At 38.3% G+C, this 19,764-nt stretch overlaps 1 protein-coding gene across 3 annotated transcripts in view; it reads left to right on the top strand.

Annotated features, from left to right (window-relative positions):
* The first annotated feature begins 1,046 nt into the window (after positions 1-1,046).
* The window catches only part of dmxl1 (Dmx like 1), a 55,656-nt gene continuing 36,938 nt past the window's right edge, over positions 1,047-19,764 (top strand). For 2 of the 3 annotated variants that reach the window (XM_011478944.3, XM_011478945.3), the window contains exons 1-20: positions 1,047-1,160; positions 1,256-1,410; positions 2,828-3,027; positions 4,046-4,171; positions 7,620-7,697; positions 8,126-8,204; positions 8,392-8,536; positions 8,772-8,838; positions 9,010-9,194; positions 9,936-10,140; positions 11,681-11,861; positions 12,404-12,580; positions 12,722-12,963; positions 13,594-14,311; positions 14,620-14,741; positions 16,136-16,225; positions 16,563-16,659; positions 16,766-16,885; positions 17,481-17,699; positions 18,163-19,412. In XM_011478944.3, coding sequence (XP_011477246.1) covers positions 2,941-3,027; positions 4,046-4,171; positions 7,620-7,697; positions 8,126-8,204; positions 8,392-8,536; positions 8,772-8,838; positions 9,010-9,194; positions 9,936-10,140; positions 11,681-11,861; positions 12,404-12,580; positions 12,722-12,963; positions 13,594-14,311; positions 14,620-14,741; positions 16,136-16,225; positions 16,563-16,659; positions 16,766-16,885; positions 17,481-17,699; positions 18,163-19,412 — 4,188 coding nt within the window. In that variant the 5' untranslated portion in view covers positions 1,047-1,160; positions 1,256-1,410; positions 2,828-2,940. Of the gene's footprint in view, positions 1,411-2,827; positions 3,028-4,045; positions 4,172-7,619; positions 7,698-8,125; positions 8,205-8,391; positions 8,537-8,771; positions 8,839-9,009; positions 9,195-9,935; positions 10,141-11,680; positions 11,862-12,403; positions 12,581-12,721; positions 12,964-13,593; positions 14,312-14,619; positions 14,742-16,135; positions 16,226-16,562; positions 16,660-16,765; positions 16,886-17,480; positions 17,700-18,162; positions 19,413-19,764 lie in introns of all 3 variants that reach the window. The other variant, XM_020705783.2, reaches the window with a different exon arrangement.

Raw genomic sequence — 19,764 nt, forward strand, 5'->3', positions numbered from 1 at the left:
AAGTGGATGTTTAGTGGCCCATAAATATTTTTCCCAGCCAAAACCCAGTCAGTTTTTGTTTTGTATTTTCATGTTGCATGCTGATAAAGCATTGACAGCATTCGGGACTGAGAGACAGTGGTTGTTCATGACTTTGTCTCTTTAAGGATCAAAGGTTATTTGGGCAACATAGTAAGCAATGCCCTTACCTTTTCTCTCATTTGGATCATAGTCTCTGCCAGATACTGCAGCGTAAAGAATCATTTTTTAAAGTTCTGTTTCTGCTTTATTCTAGTTATTTTGCCTGAAAATAAACATAATAGTATTTATTGTGCAGCTAATCAGCTAAAGTAAATAATTGATTTTTATCATCCAAGCAATTAATAGAATAGTTAAATAAAATATAAAAATAAAGCGGTCAGTGATGTAAATAAAAGCATAAAATATGTTGCCTATTCTAGAAAGTATAATTTTAAAAAGGATTTGTTTCACAGCTATATTTTTTTACTTACTTTTTAAATGTTCAATTCCAAAACAATTCTTGTACAAAAAATAGTTTTTGGATGGCTAAACAATAAAAAAGAAGGGTTTATTTTATTTTATTTTATTTTTTACAAAAACTAAAGAAGAAAATAAACTGCTTCAAGAAAAATTAAATTAATTCTATCTATCTGTCCAAATTAATTCTATCGGTCCATCTATCTATCCATCTATTTATTTATTCATTTATGTGAAGATTGATTGCTTTGATTAATTTCCAATATGCCTGTTACTGCAATATATGTTAAAAGAAAATTAATCAGAGATAATTTGGTGGACCAAGCTGCTGCAAAGCTAATATGTTCAGGTAAACAACAACCTGAAAACATAAATAGGATACGTTATTAATAGTTATATCATCGTTAACAAAATATTTACTTGAGCACTGTTGATTAATTTGCTAACGTTATATTACGGAACTAGTAAATAAACCCCCAAATAAACAGAACAAAGTTTACCAAAAGTTGTTGCCAATCCATTGACCTTTCGTTGTAGTTGTTGAGCTTTCTTCTCTCGACTCCTCTGCACACATACTTCAAAGACCACAATGCATTGCGGCGACACAGTCGTTATCAGGACACATCTTCAACCTAGGGGAAAGCTTCCTCTTTAAAGGCGTTTTATTTAACCTTGTCGAGGAGGTAACCCCTTCCTTGAATTTTTTTAAGTAAAGAGTTTATTGCTTTGATAAATATTGACTTTCCGCTTTTAAATGCATTCCTTCTATCTATTACAGCTAGCTTTGAGGCTAATTTGAGCGCCCTAGTTAGAGCTATTCACTAGCTAACCTAACAGAGAGGACAACGAATCAGCAAAAGGTGGGACGATAAATTCAAGAAGAGCAGCTGACAGGAGTAACACTTATGATATGTCTCGGAGAAACACTACAAAGTAAGTAGCTAATCTGTTCGTCAAGGTTTTCCTTGTGTCAGATCGTGTTGTAGTAAGTAACAAATCATGGCTAGCTAAACTTGAATCGTAAGTTGGTGTCACACCGGGTACATGATGATGTTTAAACATTTGTTTTTAAAACGGTGGCGCTTGTTGTTTCGAGCGCTGCCAACTTTTGTCATAATACGTGGCGTTGGTTGTGTTTTAACGAGCTCGAGTGTGAAATGTTATCACGTGAGTGAGTGGCCACAACACAGGAAACAGAAGTCTTCTATTACAAAAGTCAGGTAGAAATCAGCGGCTTGAGCTCATTTTCTAGGTGTTGGTACTCGGGTGTTTTTATTTATTTATTTTTTATTGTTTTAAATAATATTTACTTTATTTATTTAAAAAAAGTTACTTCTTGTCATGGTAGCTGTTAACACAAATATGCCTAACGCTATTTGTGCTATTGTGCTTCAGACATGTGATATGGATCTAAACGGTTTTTCTGTTGGAGACTAAAAGGAGCTGGCTGGACAAAGAGTATTAAAGATGTTTTCTGGCGCAAAAAAAAAAGACATGTTGCTTAGCAACATGTCTTTTTTGGCTGTTACTTAGCAACTTGCTAAGTAACATTCATTGCTATTCCTGATTAACCCACAGACTCATCCATACCTACTGCCTGCCCCCTTTTGATAACATACGCTAAAAACCTTTTTGTTTTGCTGCTACAGAAGTAAAACTCTGTAAATGTGTATAATGTTCCCCAACAGTAGATCTAAAGTAGAAGGCTTTTTTTTTTTTTTTTACCAACACCACCTTCCTTGTATTATTATTCCTTTGAAAGCCTCCTTTTGTGTTGTTTACCAGTCTGTTCTCTCCCTATCCTGGGTGTTGCCTAGCTTTCAATGCATCCTGACCAGTTTCTGAGAAACCTGGTGTTTCACTTTTATGCAAAAGAGCTCCCACGTCTTACCTCTAAATAGATGTGACACGGCCGTGGCATGCAGCTTGATCTGCAGGCTCAAAAGAGCTTGATGCAACCATAAATTCTTTTTGGGAAGATTTTTGGACAATTTTCCATGTGTTTGGCTATCTAGGCGTCTTCAACTATAGTTGTTTTGATTGTCATCCACTAGTTGAAAAATTAATGCTGTAAAATGAGCTTTTATGAGCTCTTAATGCCTTTTTTCTTTATTGAGAAGGTATTGCTCATGGAAATTGTACATATAGGAAACATACGACAAGCATGCTTTGGTGTACCGGCAATAATGTTTGTTGGTAATGTTTGGTTATGATGATCAAATTTATTTCTTGGTTATCATCACCATTTGTAATTTCCTCATGACAGAGTCAAAATCTTCGAAAACGCACATCTGTCATTTGAAAGATGGCATTTATATATTTATTCTGTGTTTGCTTCTTTTCCCTTCAGCACATAATCCGTTGATGCAAGGGAAGATGACGGACTTCATCCCATGTTGCCCATTGAATCTCACATAACATAAAGAGATTTCAAGCATCTTCAGTGGACTATAAAGATCAACAATGAATCTTCATCAAGTCCTTACGGGGGCTGTCAACCCTGGAGACAACTGCTTCTCAGTTGGAAGTATCAACAATATGCCTTTTACGGTAAGATAGCCTAAAGACCAAATATAATTATGTTTTGATGTATTTGAAAATCATTCCCAGTGCTCTTTTAATTATGCAGTTTTTAGCCCAAATTCGAAAAACCAGTGTGGCTTTTAGGACATAGTTTATGAAGAGTGGCAGTAGTTCATTAGAAATGTATCTCAGAGTTGTGGACAGGACTACGCACTCTCCCGCTAGCTTACAGCCCCTCACACCCCCAACCTAAAATTACCAGTGTAACATAAATGGCGGGCAATATAGAAGTTATCCAGCCATATGGTTCTGAGCCAAATGCCAGTTTGGAAAATGAAAAAAAGACTTGCATAGATCTTTTTGTCTACATCTGCATGCTTTAAAAATGAGCAGAGCAGGGAATATTTTCTACATCACACCTACAAGCTTTTTCCGAGGGCATTTTTTCATCTGCTCCTGATTTACAACTATTTGAATAGAAATGCAATTTTAAGCTTAATTTTTCTGTATCATCACAAAAACGCAGCAAGAACATCTATCTATCTATGCCAAATGTTTTGTTGCCGGGGATTTTTATTTAATAAGCTGAGTGATTGTTTCTTTTCTACTCTAATGATGTCAGTAGCAAATCAAACGTGTGTTCTTTGTAGGATGTTTTTGACTCGGCATAGGGGAACTATGAGTTTCCAACTTGTGTCTTAGCTTGTTTTGGGACTTTGCACTTTGCTTTTAAAACCCAAAAAATGTAAGAAAAAAAGGTTGAAGGAGACTCGGTCATTGTGATTCACAGTCCATGTGACGACTTCCTTTCCAGAACCACAGAAATAGTCAATAAATGTAATCTTATTCTCCTGCACTCCAGAGCTGTCATGTGATGGTATGTCTGATTTACAATACTTGCTGTAGGGCAAGGTCAGGTCAAATGACCTTCTTTCTCACACACACATACCCATGCATGCAGACACACTCACAAATGCAATTTTTTTGTGTGTGGTTGTGAGTCATCTCTGCCTCTCATCACCTTCTGCTGTCTGTCTTTTTATAGGCTTATGCATCAGGCTGCGATGTGGTGATTTTGGGCAGTAATTTTGAGCGGCTGCAGATCATCCCAGGGGCCAAACATGGCAACATCCAGGTTGGATGTGTTGACTGCTCATTGCAGGGGGGGCAGGTGAGAATCAGAAGATGCTCTGCTTTTTGTAATCTTCTCAAAATGCAGACTTTCACATTTTTCTTATATCCACAATATAAAGAATGTTTAAATATCCCACCAGTCTAAAAAAAACACAAATGCACATTTTATTTAAAAATAATAATTTAGCAAAAAACCAAACTGTTACTTCATTTGTCATTCCAAATCATGGTTTAACATTTTGAGCTGATGATTTTGTCTTTTACAGCAACTTGCAAGCCTTAAAAAATATTTGTTTTCTTTCTGTTATATTACTGCAAAGTTTGTTTTCTGTCCAAATACAATAATAATATCAATATTAGTTTTTAGTTTCATTTTAGAGAAAAAATAACCCAAAAGAATTAATAAAAATTGATATTTTATTCCTTTTTTTAATACATACACACACACACACACACACACACGTATATATAAATATTTGTATATATATATTTTAATCTTAATGGGACATTTCCTGGGTAAATAAAGGTTAAATAAAAAAAAAATATATATATATATATATATATAAATTGATTGGCTGATTCTTAATCTTGAAAATCATATTCTTTTTAGTTTAATTAATGCAAAAATATTGACATGAAAAATAATTATAAAAAAGTATTCCAGTCCTTTTTGGCAAAACAAAAAAATATTTTGAAACCTTAAGATCTTGACAACAGATTAGCACAGGTAGAGCTGTGACGGTGTGGGATTTTTGATCACCTCGGTGATAAACCAGCAGGGGACAAATGAATACAATTACAACGGAGTATTCTTTATTAACAAATAACAGTAACAACTAACTGCTACCTATCTAACTAATGAACTAACTATATAGGTGTTGTAGAATGACTGTGTGTATGTGTGAATGCGCTGCGTGTGTGGAAGTAGAAGGAAGGAGCGCACACAAGTGTGTTGGGGGTGCGGTGTTGATTCTTCTGCAGTGGCCCGCTCTCTAGCTGCACGCGAGTTTCACCTGTGCTCGCTGGTAGAGACATATTCTCAGAAAATTATATATTACCCAGTAATAAACAGACTGCAGACACTTTGTCACCTTTCCGGTAGCCGTGAAGCCTGACACCCATGAAGAACGCGGGGCAGGAGGCTCCGCCTTTGTTTATAAAGACACGTAACGTTGCACTGCACAAAATAGTTCCCAAACAAAACATGTAGTGATATTCATCGAAATCTAACAGTGCGCGTTCATGTTTGGTGTACATAGTGAAGGAGAACAGTAATAACCCCCTCAACACAAAATCCTCCGGCGGGCAGCCGTGTCGCGCACTCAAGAACGCACGCAGCTTGTAATGGAAATGAATACAATGGACATTAAGAATTAGAATGCAGTAAATTTGTTGTATTTCCTCACGAGACGGAAAATTCTGTTGTAGAATGAGGATGTGTATGTGCTGCTGAAACCGCGCTTGTGTGTGTAAGTAGAGTGAGCCGCGTGCTGCGCCCGGCTCTAAGAGGTATTGAGAGCCGCGCGCAGCGCAAGAGGCGAGTGAAGGAGAACATTAACAAAAGGTTTCCCCCAGAAACCCTTAAAGTCTGAACACAGGACTAGCAGAAAAAGTAAATTATCTGCAAAGATGAATGTGTTTAATGTGTTTATTATAGTTCCAATCACACACCATATGCAGAACTTTCAACAACAACAAAAAAAACTTTAAAAAAAAAAAACTGCTGTGATGCGTTTATCGTCACACCCCTAAGCACAGGTATGTTTTATTTCATCAGTTCAGTGCAAAAGAAGTACATTCATTAGAAAATGAACTGTGTTCATTTACATTTCCAGAGTCAAGAGGGAAAGTCACAAAAAGTTGTTGCTAAAGATGCTAGATGTTCAGAGTTCTCTCTCCAAGCATAATAACTGGAAATGAGCGGAAATAAAAGGTATGGTAGACAAAGTTCATCAGAAATGGGAAGAATCATAACCTTGAGGGTTGTTGAGCAACAACCATTCAAAAACGTTTGGAGAACACAAGGATTGACTGAGCCTGAAGTCAATGCATCAAAAATCACTACACAAACATAAGTACTAGAGATGGGTTGTTGTGTTCCTCGTGTCAAGCCACTCTTGTACTAGAGACAGCATCAGAAGGGTTCTTACCGGGACAAAGGAGAAAATAATTGGACTGCTGCCTAATGGTCCAGAGTTTTCTTTTTAGATGAAAGTTCATTCTGAGTTTCATTTAGACATCAAGTCTGGAGAACGTGTGGAGAGACACAGAATCCATGTTCCTTGAAGTTCAGTGTGAATTTTTTTTCTGTCAGTAAGATTCAGGGAGCCATGTCATCTGCTGGTGTTAGTCTACTTTGTTTTTCAAAATCAACCTTCTGCCAGAAGATTCTAGAGCACTTCATGCTGACGAGCTGTTTGGAGACCCTGTTTTATTTTGCTGCAGGACTTGGCATTTGTCCACACTGCTTCAGGTTCCAAAAGCTGGTTCGGTGACCACACTGTTATTGTTCTCAGCTGTCCAGCAAAGTCACCTGAACTCAACAATCTATGGGCTGTTGTCAAGAGGAAGTTGAGAGACACCACCAAAGCCAACAATGCAGATGACCTGAAGGAATCTGTCAAAGCAACCTGAGCTTTCTTTAGGACTCTCACAGTTTTCTTTTTCTTAATGTACCTGTATTTGATGATATATGGAGATCATACCTATAAAAAGTCATTTTAGAATTAGTGGTTGACTAAACACATTTTTGCCCCACTTCCATTTTTTCTGCCCTCCTTTTCCTCCTTTGCCATTTGTTATCATACATCCTTGAGTAATTGTGGGTCATCTGCAGTTCTTTTGCATTTGAAATGCATGATATCCAATAGGTTTCGGTTATTCATAAAAGGATTTGAACGATAATTCAGATGACTTTTAGGGAAAAGAACAGTCTTTGTTGAAACTCTCCTCGCTTCTATCATGTGATGGTGGTTGTGCTCTTCTCTGCCTTCATGAGTGAGCGTTTTTTACTTCTGACCCACTTCATCTCTGGTTTGGTTTGTTGAAAGTCACTGCATTCTTTTGTCACGCTAAGACATATCCATTAATAGATATCATCAGAGGTCTTGCAAATAGTAGAGAATATCTTGAAATCCTGCACTTAGTGATATTTCTAGACAGCTTTTATCAGACATTTGTCATTTAAAAGCCAGACTTCTTTTTTTGGTTCATTACCTTAGTCTTGTTGCAGGGAACAGAAAAATGTTTTTGAGCTATAAATATTATCGCTTAAAAAATTATTATTATGTTTTGCTGGCTTTGGGTATTTGTTAGGAAACTTTGCCAATCATTGTTGATATGTGAGTCATCCAAGCTTTTTCAACGTCATCAAATTTCTTCGTACATGTCCTTTTCTCCTCAACCTAACCACTGTTATGTTTTCCTGCATGTTTACATGTCCTGCATAATTATTTACTGTTTCTTTCTTCTTTTTGTACCTTTAGATTGCAGCTTCCTATGGAAGCACTGTATGCGTCTTTGAGCCTGTACAGCCTCCAGACAGAAAAGATGCACCGCTGTCTGTAAGTAGTTCAGATCGGTTTGAAGGTCAAAGCTGCAGTCACTAAAGAGAAATTCATGCTTTGATAAGGCTGTCTACATTTTCAGAGTGGTTCTTAGATTTTTTTCTTTTTCTCAAGTCAGCTGTAGGACTGTTTCAGCTCTAACTCAAATCTGGGGAAGCAGAGTTGAGCTGCTCCTCTCTGTTAGAGAAGTAGTCGTGAAAATGTTAAGAATTTACTACGTTAGCTCTGTCTGCGGTTCTGTCCGTAATTGCAGAAGTTTCTATTCACATGACTTGTATTAAGCCATCTCTTAGTTCTTCTTAGTATGCAGATGTTGCCACTTGAACTCAACTTTTTACAAAAGGAAATGAATTATTCTATTAATAATTCCAGTTAATATCTTAGTCCTTTTTAATGTTTTCTTTTGATGTATTTTCTGTGCACAGAAGGGGAACTGCCAGTGGCAGAAAGCTGGTCAGTTTGTGTTGGAGACAATGGTACGAAACCTGGCTTGGCACCCCACAGGTACTTGAACTCACTACTTTGTCCCAAACTCACATAAGCATGTCAATGTTTACAGCAACTGTAAGTTGGTAGTTGTATTATTCTAAATAAATTTCCTTCACTACACTAGTGTTTTCACACAAATATTCACTGGTAACTGTCTTTAAAGAGTCATTGAATTGAATTTTCGTTTTTTTATTTTTTAAAGGAAAATCCCTCTTAACGGGTTCCAACAGCCTCCAGCTCTGGTCTGATGTGGACGGTGTTAAAGATGAAGTTGAAAATAGGAAAAAGAAGAATCAAATGACCATACAAGGCTCTTCCTCTGCTTGGAGGTGTATTTGGCAGAACAGGTAAGAACGGAAAAGTTCTAAATGATTGCGTTTTGCTTCTTTTAGTTCTGTTTTTTCCCCACAATTGTACTTCAAATCGGAAAAAAAGCCTTTTTCAATTATTTTTTTTTCTGTGTGAATGTTCCTGGTAAAATGATTTATTTCATTTTGATAACATTAAATGTTAGTTGCAAATTCACACTATAGTAAATATAAGATATTGATGCAAAAATCTTGACATTTTTATTCTCTGAAGGACGGCCTCTCCAGTTTGTTTTATGAAGTTCTCTCCAGATGGGGAATTCTTTGCCACTGCAGGGCAGGTAAGTGACTTAGTTCTGCTAACCGTTTCAGGATAAGGGTGTGTGTACATAACACACTTGTTTTCCAGTATAAATATAAAGTATTTAAAGGTAATTATCCAGTGCTGCAATTTAGAATGAGGGATCTGTCGTGACACCAAGTATGTTTTTCCTCCTGTCTCCTTTCTTCAGGATGATTGTTTGGTGAAGGTTTGGTACAGCACCAACAAGTGGAAGTCTGGTGTTCCCACACTCTTCACCCCCCCAGATGCCAGTGTGAGTGTGCAGGGGGATTTGGCTTTTTCCTTTGTGTACCTGGCCCATCCTCGCTCTGTCACTGGTTTCTCTTGGAGGAAGACCAGCAAATACATGCCACGGTATGAACTCTCTCAAGGATCATTTTCACAGCTGCAAAAAATGGCAGCGATCATTTTTCTCCATTTTAACACTGAAATGTAAACCTTTGCCGTTTCTGTTCATTCTGTAACAAAAACCCCTTCAGAGGTTCCTGGTAGGGTTGCACAGCACTGAAAGCTTTATTCCAGCATGACTCTTTTTCATTGCCTGATTGGATCTCTTGGTGTTAATTAAACTATAAAACCATGTTATTAAATAGCAGGTTAAATGCTGTGCTGTGCAAAAATATTATGACATGTAAATGGCCCTTAGTTGTACTTTCCTACATTTAATACAACACTGAAGGGTTTTATTAAAACATTTCCAACAGAATTATTAATGAGAGAGAAACAATATACCTTTTAGACACAATTATATCTTCTCTCATCTGCAGAGTTCTGTGTGATCTGGATTGTAGATTTGTCAGCAGTTAGATGCAAATAAAAATGACCACAGTTTATGCCTCGCAGTATACCCGACATTTTCAAATATTGTCGTTCACTTTACATTAACAACAACTAGGCGTAGGGTGACATAACTTTAAAAGACTGCTTAGAATACCTTTAATCTCTAAAAACTACTACATTTTTAATGTGTTTTTTTCTTTTGTTGATTTATACTTGAAGCAATGATCATTTAAAATCAGTGAAGAGTTCCCCTCTCCCCTGCAGCCCTCAGCATAACCTCTGCTGTGTTCTTTCCCCCCTCCTGTGTCCTTAAAGAGCTGCAGTGTGTAATGTTCTGCTCACCTGCTGCAAGGACAACGTTTGTCGGCTCTGGGCAGAGACGATGTTACCAGGCGATAGCTTCCTCTATGGTCACTTCAACAGCCCCGTTTCTGGTTATGATGGGGAAACCGTCAAATGTGCTGACCGCCCCGAAAAAAACAACTTCAATGGGAAGACACAAGGAATCACCTCACAAGAAGTAAGTGCTGTTCTTGCAGAAAAAGGGGAATCTTATCTGTTATCGGTTATCTCACATTTGTACTTTTTGTAGTAAAGTTGTCTTCTTAAGTTTAGCCCCCAGAAGTACTATCTTTGTTTATCCTTTCATCACAGAAGTAGAGCTTTTTTTTACCCTTTGGCTTAGATTACTTTTACTCGATCTGACGAGGGAGTTTAGAAGAATTCAATTGAGCTGAGACTTTGAACCGCAGTACCATTTTTGTCATATGCTGTAAAAGTCCAGACAGGCTTTAAATCCCAGCTCTGATGAAAATAGTAGTTTTGGTGTTTTTACCATGTTGTTGTGGCATTTTAGTAATTATGGAGAGCATGTATAAAGAAAATTAAGCTTAAAATTTTGTTTTTGAGTGTTTCATGGATTAGATCTTTGTTTGCCTCGTACAAGCTGGCACCTGGCTAAAAACTGTATGGCTGGATATCTCCATTATTGCTCAATATTTTTGCTGCACCAGTAATGTTAGGTTGGGGGTGTGAGGGGTTGTAAGCTAGCAGGAGAGCGTGTAAACAGAGCAGCTCTCTGTTATGGGTGATGGGAAGAGTGGCGGGGTTGCTACTTGCCAACGGTCCCAACTACAACTCAGAGGTGAATTTCTATTGAATTACTGCCACTTTGCAGAAACTGGACTGGAAAATGACACCGTTTCTTGGTTTAGGATAAAAGCGGCATAATCATGATCAAAGGACCACTAAGAATGCTTTTGAAAATAAATCAAAAGTTGATCATAGTGGGTCTTTATTATATGAATGTTAAAGGAATTTCGCATTTGACTTGTGCCCCTTTTTCTACACCCATTTAAAACTATGTACAAGTTTAGTAAAACATGGCCAAATTGTCTCAAGCACAGTTTGTATCCAACCATAATTAAAAATTTAAGCTTTGATTAAAAAAACAAACATTAAAATTCAAAACTGCAGCTGCTGAAACTTTGAAATGTTGGGTGATTTAAAAAATTTGCTACATTGTAGTCTGGAGATTTTTAGCACCGTTACGCTTGTTTGCAATTTTGTTGTTTTAATGACAATGACAAATAAATGAATCTTAAAACTTGTTTTAGCAATTTTATCACTCTTTTCTAATTGTAAATTTTTGATTTTTATGACTGGTGCACCTTTTAGTAGTTATAAATTAATTAGTTGTAATTTATGGCTTTTAATGACTAAATGATGGACTTTTTTATTAGTTGACAGGTGACAATGACAAATTATAAAAAAAGTATGTATGTATCTATGTTTATCAAAAGATAAAGGTACACTAATAAAACTCTTGTGTGATGTTTAGTTCATGCAGGGTAACTTGCTGTTCAGAGATTAGGCACGCTCAAAGTATTGAAAACTTGTGACCTGTACTAATCATCCTGAACAACCAACTATAGTGGTACAATGACTTCATCTTAAAATGATTTATTGTTCCTCTCATGCATGACTGTGAACATAGAGTACTGTATTGTTAATCACTACCTCTGCAAATGTGGAAATGAATTGAACATATTTCCCCACAGTTTAATTTTCAAGAATCGTGGCATTCCGGCTCCTATCGGGATATCCCTGTTCCCTCCCTGACTGGCTGCCTGCCAAACCACCAGAGCCAACACTTTACCCACAAGACGAGCAGCAATGAAATGCCTCATGCTAACGCTCTCTGCCACTTCCACATTGCTGCCAGCATCAACCCTGCAACAGGTCAGACTCCAGCAGTTGTTTCTCTATTGATCCTACTCCCCAGCATCTTGTTTAGCTACCATTTGGATCATCTTTGAGCTGCAGGATCACAAGTTCTTCTCAAGAGAGGAAATGAATAGAACACAGTACATTATATAAACATTATTCACGCTGTGGTTTAATAAAATCTTATTCATGTCAGAGGGCTTCACCTCTGCTCTTCTTTACTGCAGAAAGTAAATTTCATGTTTTTTCCCCCCGGTTGCTTTGTGTAAAGTTGTATTTGCAACGTACCAATGAACTTTTGTGCTCAGAGCTGCTCGGATAACTGTTGGCATTTTGTTTTCTTGTTTTTTTTTTGTCACAGCTTAAGTTGACCTGAAGCAGGGCAAAGTTTTGTAGACATTTTCTGCCTTTAGGCTGAACATTTCTAGTACAGTTGCATTTTAGTGCAGACAGCTTTTGTTTTAGTTTTACATTTCTGTTTCTCAGTGTAATTGTGTGTTTTTGTTCTTGTCGTTTTTAAAAATGTTTATTCACACAGCTTTTCAAATCTTTTGTAGACATTCCTTTACTGCCCTCCATATCCTCTCTGGGTGCTGTGAATGATGAGGAGCCAGGCGGTCTCTTTACTGTCCACTGGCTCAATAACAAGGAGCTTCATTTCACTTTATCCATGGAGGTCTTCCTGCAGCAGCTCAGAAGCACTTTGGATGAGGAAAACGAATGCTCAAATGAAGGTACAGGAGAAACCTTCGGTTCATCTTTTTCAAACATCATGCTACTTAAAATGACGTTCCCAGCTGTGTTGTTAAACAAACTTACTATAAAAAGTTGACTTAAACATGTTTTGTTGTCTCTATGCTTGCATAATTTTCCAGAACCTGAAGATGAAGATACCTATGATGAAGAAGACAACCATAGCAGTCCAAACGACCCCAAAGGGGATGAAGGTGTGGAGCTTCCTGTAGCAGCTTTGGAGCACCAAGTGAACGTTTTGTTGGAGGAGTGGAATAAAGGGGCGGACATGCTGTTCAGTATACATCCCATGGATGGCTCATTGTTAGTCTGGCACGTGGACTGGTTAGATGAATACCAACCAGGGATGTTCAGGCAAACTCAGGTAAACAACCTATAATGCTCTTTTAAAAAGCATGTGATCTCAGTTATCTGATGTGCTTAGATTTTGTTGATTGTTACTTCTTTATATATAAATAAGACAATTTACTAGTTTTGATTAAGATTCATCTTAGTTTGAATGCAAGTCAGATAGATTTTTCTGTTACTGAGGTTTTTTTTGTGTTACGGTTCTGTATTATTTAAAGACTCACTGATGTGAAAATTGTGTTTTTAGTGTTTTTGACATACTTTTGTGACATTTTTCTGATGATGGAAGACATAAAGAGAAAATTGGTCTCCATTAGTCTCAGCAACGGCGAGGAGAAGAGGGGCGGGGTTGCTCCGCGCCTACAGTCTCACTCGCAACACAGAGGCGAATTTCAATTGTACCTCTGCAGAAACTATGTCCTACAAAATGACACAGGTTTTTGATTTTGGCTAAAAAGGGCATAATCATAAATAAAAAACCACTGGAAGCACTTTTAAAATGGCTCACAAGATGATTAGAGTTGGTCTTTAAATAATTTGCACATCAAATGTAACTGTTAATATCTTGAGTATAAAGTAAAATAAATGAGAAGTGTCTTACATTTTATAATTTTGGAGTATACTAATATCTCTGTTTCCTTCTTAGGTGTCATTTGTGTCTCGTATCCCTGTAGCATTTCCTACAGGTGATGCCATCTCCCTGAGTCACAGTGTGGTTATGTATGCCTGCAACAAAAACGTGGATTTGGCGATCCAGCACGGAAGACAGCGACCGCCGGGTACCTTATTATCCCAAACAAAGTCTACTCTGATAAGCTACGGATGCCAAGTAAAAGCTGCAAGCAACAATAGTCTTCGATTGAGTATTTTCACCCCCAATGTCCTCATGATCTCCAAACATGATGATGGCTCTCTGAATCAGTGGGCTGTCAGCTTTGCAGAAGACTCTGCTTTCTCCACTGTGCTCAGTGTCTCCCACAAATCCCGCTACTGTGGTCACCGTTTCCACCTCAACGAGCTGGCCTGTCACTCCTTACTCCCACTCCTCCTCACCACTTCACACCACAATGCCTTGAGGACACCAGAGGCAGAGAGCATCCTGACTCCTGCCGAGGGGCATCGGATTAGTGTTTCCCATTCCACGTCTCTGAATTGTGGGTCTCGACCCAGTCGAGTGTCCCTTGGTGGGGTTTCTCAGGATCCTAACGCAATCTACAGCGAACTGATTTTATGGAGAGTGGACCCTGTCGGCCCACTGTCTCTGTCAGGCGGGGTTTCAGAGCTCGCTAGAATAAATTCTCTTCATGCATCAGCGTTCGCTAATGTAGCCTGGCTGCCCACACTCATTCCCAGCAGCTGCCTTGGTGAGAAATGTTAATATTGTTGTTCTTTTTATTTAAATGTCTGCCCATCATAAACTCCAGCTTTTTTTATTTTGTTAAACTGTATTTTTGCACTTTGCAAACGGTATTTCTTTTTTCTGAACACTTAAAGTGTCCTAATCTGTTTTATCCTGATTAACTTTCAGAGAAATGATTCTTCATGGAAGCCACTGATTTCTAATTTTAGATTTTTGTTTAACTTTTCAGCTGAAGTGTTTCAGATTTGTTGAGTGTGTCAGAAGTCATTAGTTGTACTAAGCTGTATTACATTTTTTATCTCCTCTCTGCAGGTGTGTATTGTAACTCACCCAGTGCCTGCTTTGTGGCGAGTGATGGTCAGTCTCTACGACTGTATCAAGCTGTCATTGAAGCGAAGAAACTCCTGAGCGAGCTCTCCAATCCGGAGATTTCTGTGAGTCACATAGTGTACTAACCAAACGCTTAAGAAGGAGTGTGGTGGAACCAAAAGTTGTTTTGAGAGCCAAAGTATTTCTTAAAATGTTCTTTATCTGGAAGTATGTGATGTAGTTTGCCGTCTGAACATTAAATCACGGGCTCTTATTTTGTAGTTTGATTGACGAAGGATCACTTTCATTAAAAAGTGGTCCCTCGCTGTAACTTTTCATGGTCTCGCTGTTTCGCAGTTTTTTTTAAGTGCAATTTTGTATGTTTTTACACACTTGTGTTCTGGGTCCCGATTGGCTGGTGAACTTGTCAGTCAATCTCCTCCATGCTGTGCCTTCTGTACAGTATGCATTCAGTTTGCAAACTTTACAAAAATCTTTGATAGTAAAAAGATTGTTGATTTTATTGTATAATTCTAGGCTTAATTTTCTACAAAAGTTTAAAAAAGTTAATGTTCATCTAAGAAAAGAGTATAAAATTGGTAATTAGCTTTGGCTATTAATTTAGTTTTATTGATTCATTCGAATTTGCCGTTTAAGAAGATTTATCTTAGGGAAAATCTTAGGGCTTCTGTTGTTTGGTGTGAGGTCAGCCCTCCCGTCTCTTGCAACGCTCCGACGTTAAAATGGCAACTAAAAGGAGCTTGTTCCCCAAAAAAAGCCCAACAGTTTCTTCTGTTTTGCAACTTCAGACTTTGAGCAACAAACAACACGCTGAAAAATCTGTTTGAAGGCTGTTAATACCAAAAGCAGCAGTACGACGAATTTGTTTCAAAGGCTGAAACAGAGGGACTCTGTGGAGTGGGAGCTCACGCCAAACGCCTGCCGCCTTGTTGACAAGCATTTTTACAGCTTTTGTTTAATTTTAATTTTGGTTTGCGTCTTAACAGAGGACATGAAGTTGGCTAATGTTAGGGTAGAAGATGTTCATGATAGTGAGGTGGAAAAGGATGATTCGCTGTGGCGACACCTGATGGGAAAAGCCGAAAGAGAAAGAAGAAGTTTACGAAAGTAACGGGTGGTAGAAAAAAAGAATGATCAAAATCAAATCACATTTTTTTGTGAAAACTGTTTTTGGGCCATATTGCACAGACCGAGTGTGTAGTTAAAAACATCTATAATCCTACTCACTGTGGATTTTACGTATCATGGGTTATTTTTAGAATGTATCTTCTGCCATAAACAAGAGACCACTGTACTTTTTATTTTTTTATACAATTTTTAAAGCACTTGTTGAGTAATATTTATAAATATGATCGTAGTGCTTAAAAAAGTTTATTTTTTCATTAGATTTTCAATTATTTTATGATTTGCAGATGATGAGTTAGTGCCAATAATATTTGTTTTTATTTTAAATGTATTCTTACACTTTGAATCTTTGTTTTTCTCCCCACTGCTGTAGAGATATGTTGGGGAAGTTTTCAACATTATCAGTCAGCAGTCCACAGCTAAACCAGGCTGTATCATAGAGCTGGATGCCATTACCGACTTTGTAAGTATTCTTAAAAACCCGCCAAAAATGGATTTTTATTCACTATTTTTTGCCCTTCAACTCACTCTTCCCCTTTCTCCTCCTTGCCTAATTAACACGTCACCATAGCCTGATATACTGGGCAGCAGACATGAGTTTCTGAAAGGTCAACCTGTCTAAAACATAAATGGATCCAAAAGGAATTCCTCTACATTTTCTGGAGTTTTTTGTGTGTAGCTGGATGAATATCTGTTTATCTGACGTGTAAATCCTCCTACAAGATGTAGCATGGGTGTTGGCACAGCAGCGTGTTGTGATGCATCACATTTCTCATTACACTTTCTTTTGTTCTCTATAGCAGCGGAAGGAGACCCAACTTCTACATGTCTTTGAAGAAAACCTGATCCTTGGCAGTTTGAGAGCAGAAGGCCCACAAGAAACTCCTGATTCCATTTGTAATAGTCAATTTTAGTTTTCATGAAATAAAAAAAGTTCTCATTTAATTGCAAGATTTTCATCTCTTACAAAAGGAACAGTTTCATTGACTTTTCTTTTCTTCAGTTTTCAGTGAGTCGGCCTTCTCAGCGCGCTTTTTTCTGGTGGTGGTGGAACTGACTCAAACGGGCCGATCACTCCTGCACATGTGGCAACTGCATCTCGCCGCTTTACCCGTCATACTAGGTGGTTATGTGCGGCACAAGATCCCTCACTTCTCTTTTTTTTTTAACTCTCTAGGTTGAATCAGAAAAATCTTTTAGCTTTGATAAAGTAAAGACATCTTAGAAAGTTGTTTTCTTTGTTTCTATTATGCTTACCTCTGATTTGACAATTAACACATTTTGGAGGCTCTCTGCTTTTACAAAGCTGCATGAGCTTTTCGATCATTTGTAATTAAGTTTATACAAACTTTTTCTTTAAATGTTAATAAATAAATGAAATGATGTAAATAATGTCTGCTTGCAGATTTTTTTAAATCAATACAAACACAGAAGTATTTCACATATTCAAGGTTTATAAAGAGCAGCAACAGAGACTCCATCATAACCAGTTTATAACATTTGGACAATTTTACACAGCTGCACCATTACTATTGGACCATGATCTACCTATAAATAATGAATTAAAACTAATTTTGCAGATATCAACTTCAAAAAGTGGTAATTCAAAATACTTCTGGAAATGATAGGATTACTTTAAAAAACTACTTTAGGTTGTTGAGACAAAAATGAATGAAACTTTTTTTTTAACAGTTTTTCTTTGTATTTGTTTTCCACAGAAGAAACACCAACTCCAAAGGATCTCACCACACCTTCTCCGATGTACAACTCCCAGTTTCTCTTTGACATCCCCAGTTCTCCAGTAATTCCCAGGCGTAAACCTTCCACCACCAACCTTCAGACTGCATGTCGCCTCAGCCTCACAACACGAAAGCTGTTCAGCCAAGAACTTTCCCTTCCTCCTGGAGTTGAAGCGATTAGTTTTACTCCTTCTGCAGGTATGAAACTGACCAACTAAATACAAAAGTAAATTTTTGAATTAATCCTTTTGATAAAATGTATTAATTTTTATCGTTACTATTAACTGTTAGTCGCTATGTTGCCTGAAGAGGTGGCCCTCACTATTTAACTTTTCTTTTTATTTATTGTGTTAAATAATTCAGTTCCGAAAAAGTCGAGTGTCACAGACAGAGTTGCCACAGGTTTACAATAATTTGCAACGTAATTTAGCCAACAACAATTTAAAAAATCCTACACACAATTTTAAGAAAATGCTGGGGGTGCATATTATTGATTCTATGAAAGGATCCTTCAAGCAGAGGAAATCTAAATGTGGGCAGCATTTGGCCCATGGGCCAGACTTTGGACATGCCTGCACTAACCAAAACATCAGATAAACGCACATATTAAAATATGTCACCTCATTTGTTTACTTATCATTTTTATCAACTCTCTTCTCAGGTCATTTGAGTGCATCGTGCTCTTTACCAGCTGGCCGTGTGCCGTATCTTCTTGCTTCTTCCTGCTCTGATGGAAAAGTGCGTTTCTGGCAGTGCAGTGTTTCAGCACCAGAGCCCACTAGCACAGATGACTTTGTTTACCAATGGGAGGAGTGGACTCTCCTGGTGGATGAAAGGCTTCCAAACTGCAGTGCCGTGAGCGTGCCTGGTCGCCCCATCAACGTGAGCTGCTGCCACACCGGACGGATCGCTGTCGCCTACCGGCAGGCGCCAAACGCGCCCTTGAACTCAACACCTCATTCAAGCTCCGATGGACTGCCAGCTTTTCCTCCCACCTTGGCATCCTCCCCATACGGATTCAGGAACTACACACACCCAAACCAAACTCCCAATATACAACCAGTTCCAAGTCTTAGTGTCAGCCCCAACCCAGCAAAAGCAAGAGAACCACTGGTCTACATCAGCATCTTCCAGTGTGACTCCACCGGTGGTTCGCAGTGGATTCTAGAGCAGACCATATTTTTGGACAGCACTGATCCCACAGCTGGCAGTTCTGCTGTTAAAGGTGTTAATCTTTCCAGTAATATTGACCTATCTATGCCTAATGACAACTGTCCTGGCTCTGCAAATAGGGCAATGGTTCATTTGGACTGGGTTTCGCAAGAAGATGGGTCACACATTCTGACGGTTGGTATTGGGACAAGGATCTACATGTATGGCCGCCTGTCTGGGAAGCCTCCAGAACTGGTTCTGTCTTCTGATGCTAAAAGAGACCACAGTTTGTCTCGCTTAGTTCTGCTGCGCTCCGTCAGTCTGGTCTCCTCTGTTGACGGTTCATTACCAATCCCAGTTTCCCTCTCCTGGGTCCGAGATGGTATCCTTGTGGTGGGTATGGACTGTGAGATGCACGTCTACTCCCAGTGGCAGCCGCCAGTACCTCCAAAACCTGCTTTCACAACTTTCCAAGACACAGACACGAGCAGCAGCGTCTCCTCCATAGTGTCAGCTGTCAGACAGTTCCAGGAGGATGGCGTCACTTCTGCGGCACCTACACCTCTCCTGGCCCCTCCCAAGAAGGCCTTGACGAGATCAATGATGAGTCTGGCGCAGAAGCTCAGTGGGAAGAAAACGGTTTATGACCTGCCTGTAGAGATGGAGGATTCTGGGCTTTTTGAAGCAGCTCACCAGCTTTTTCCCACTTTACCTCAGTACCATCCTGTACAATTACTGGAACTCATGGATCTAGGGAAGGTAAATGACAATAAATACTTTTAGTCCTTCTTTTGCCCTTCAGAAAACACAAATGCAAAGCAGGACAGAGTTTCTCAAAGCTTACCTTTAGTTTATGACAACTTTTCCTGTTTTGTAGATCTATCAGCGCATCAAAATATTGATTCAATTAAATCTTGGAAATGTGATTTTACAATTTCTTAAAGTTAAGTGAATGACATGCCAGCATTATCTGGTTCAGCTGCAGCCATTTTTTATAAACCTCTGCAGCTCCATAAAAACGTTATTTTATTTCTATTAAAAATAAAGTTCTTTGAGGGATGCTGTCAGTTTGTTTGCAGTCTTAGCAGTGCAGCTGAAAAATGGGCTCCTT

The sequence above is a fragment of the Oryzias latipes genome, chromosome 9 (assembly GCF_002234675.1).
Source record: "Oryzias latipes chromosome 9, ASM223467v1".
In the NCBI taxonomy this organism is placed as follows: Eukaryota; Metazoa; Chordata; class Actinopteri; order Beloniformes; family Adrianichthyidae; genus Oryzias; species Oryzias latipes.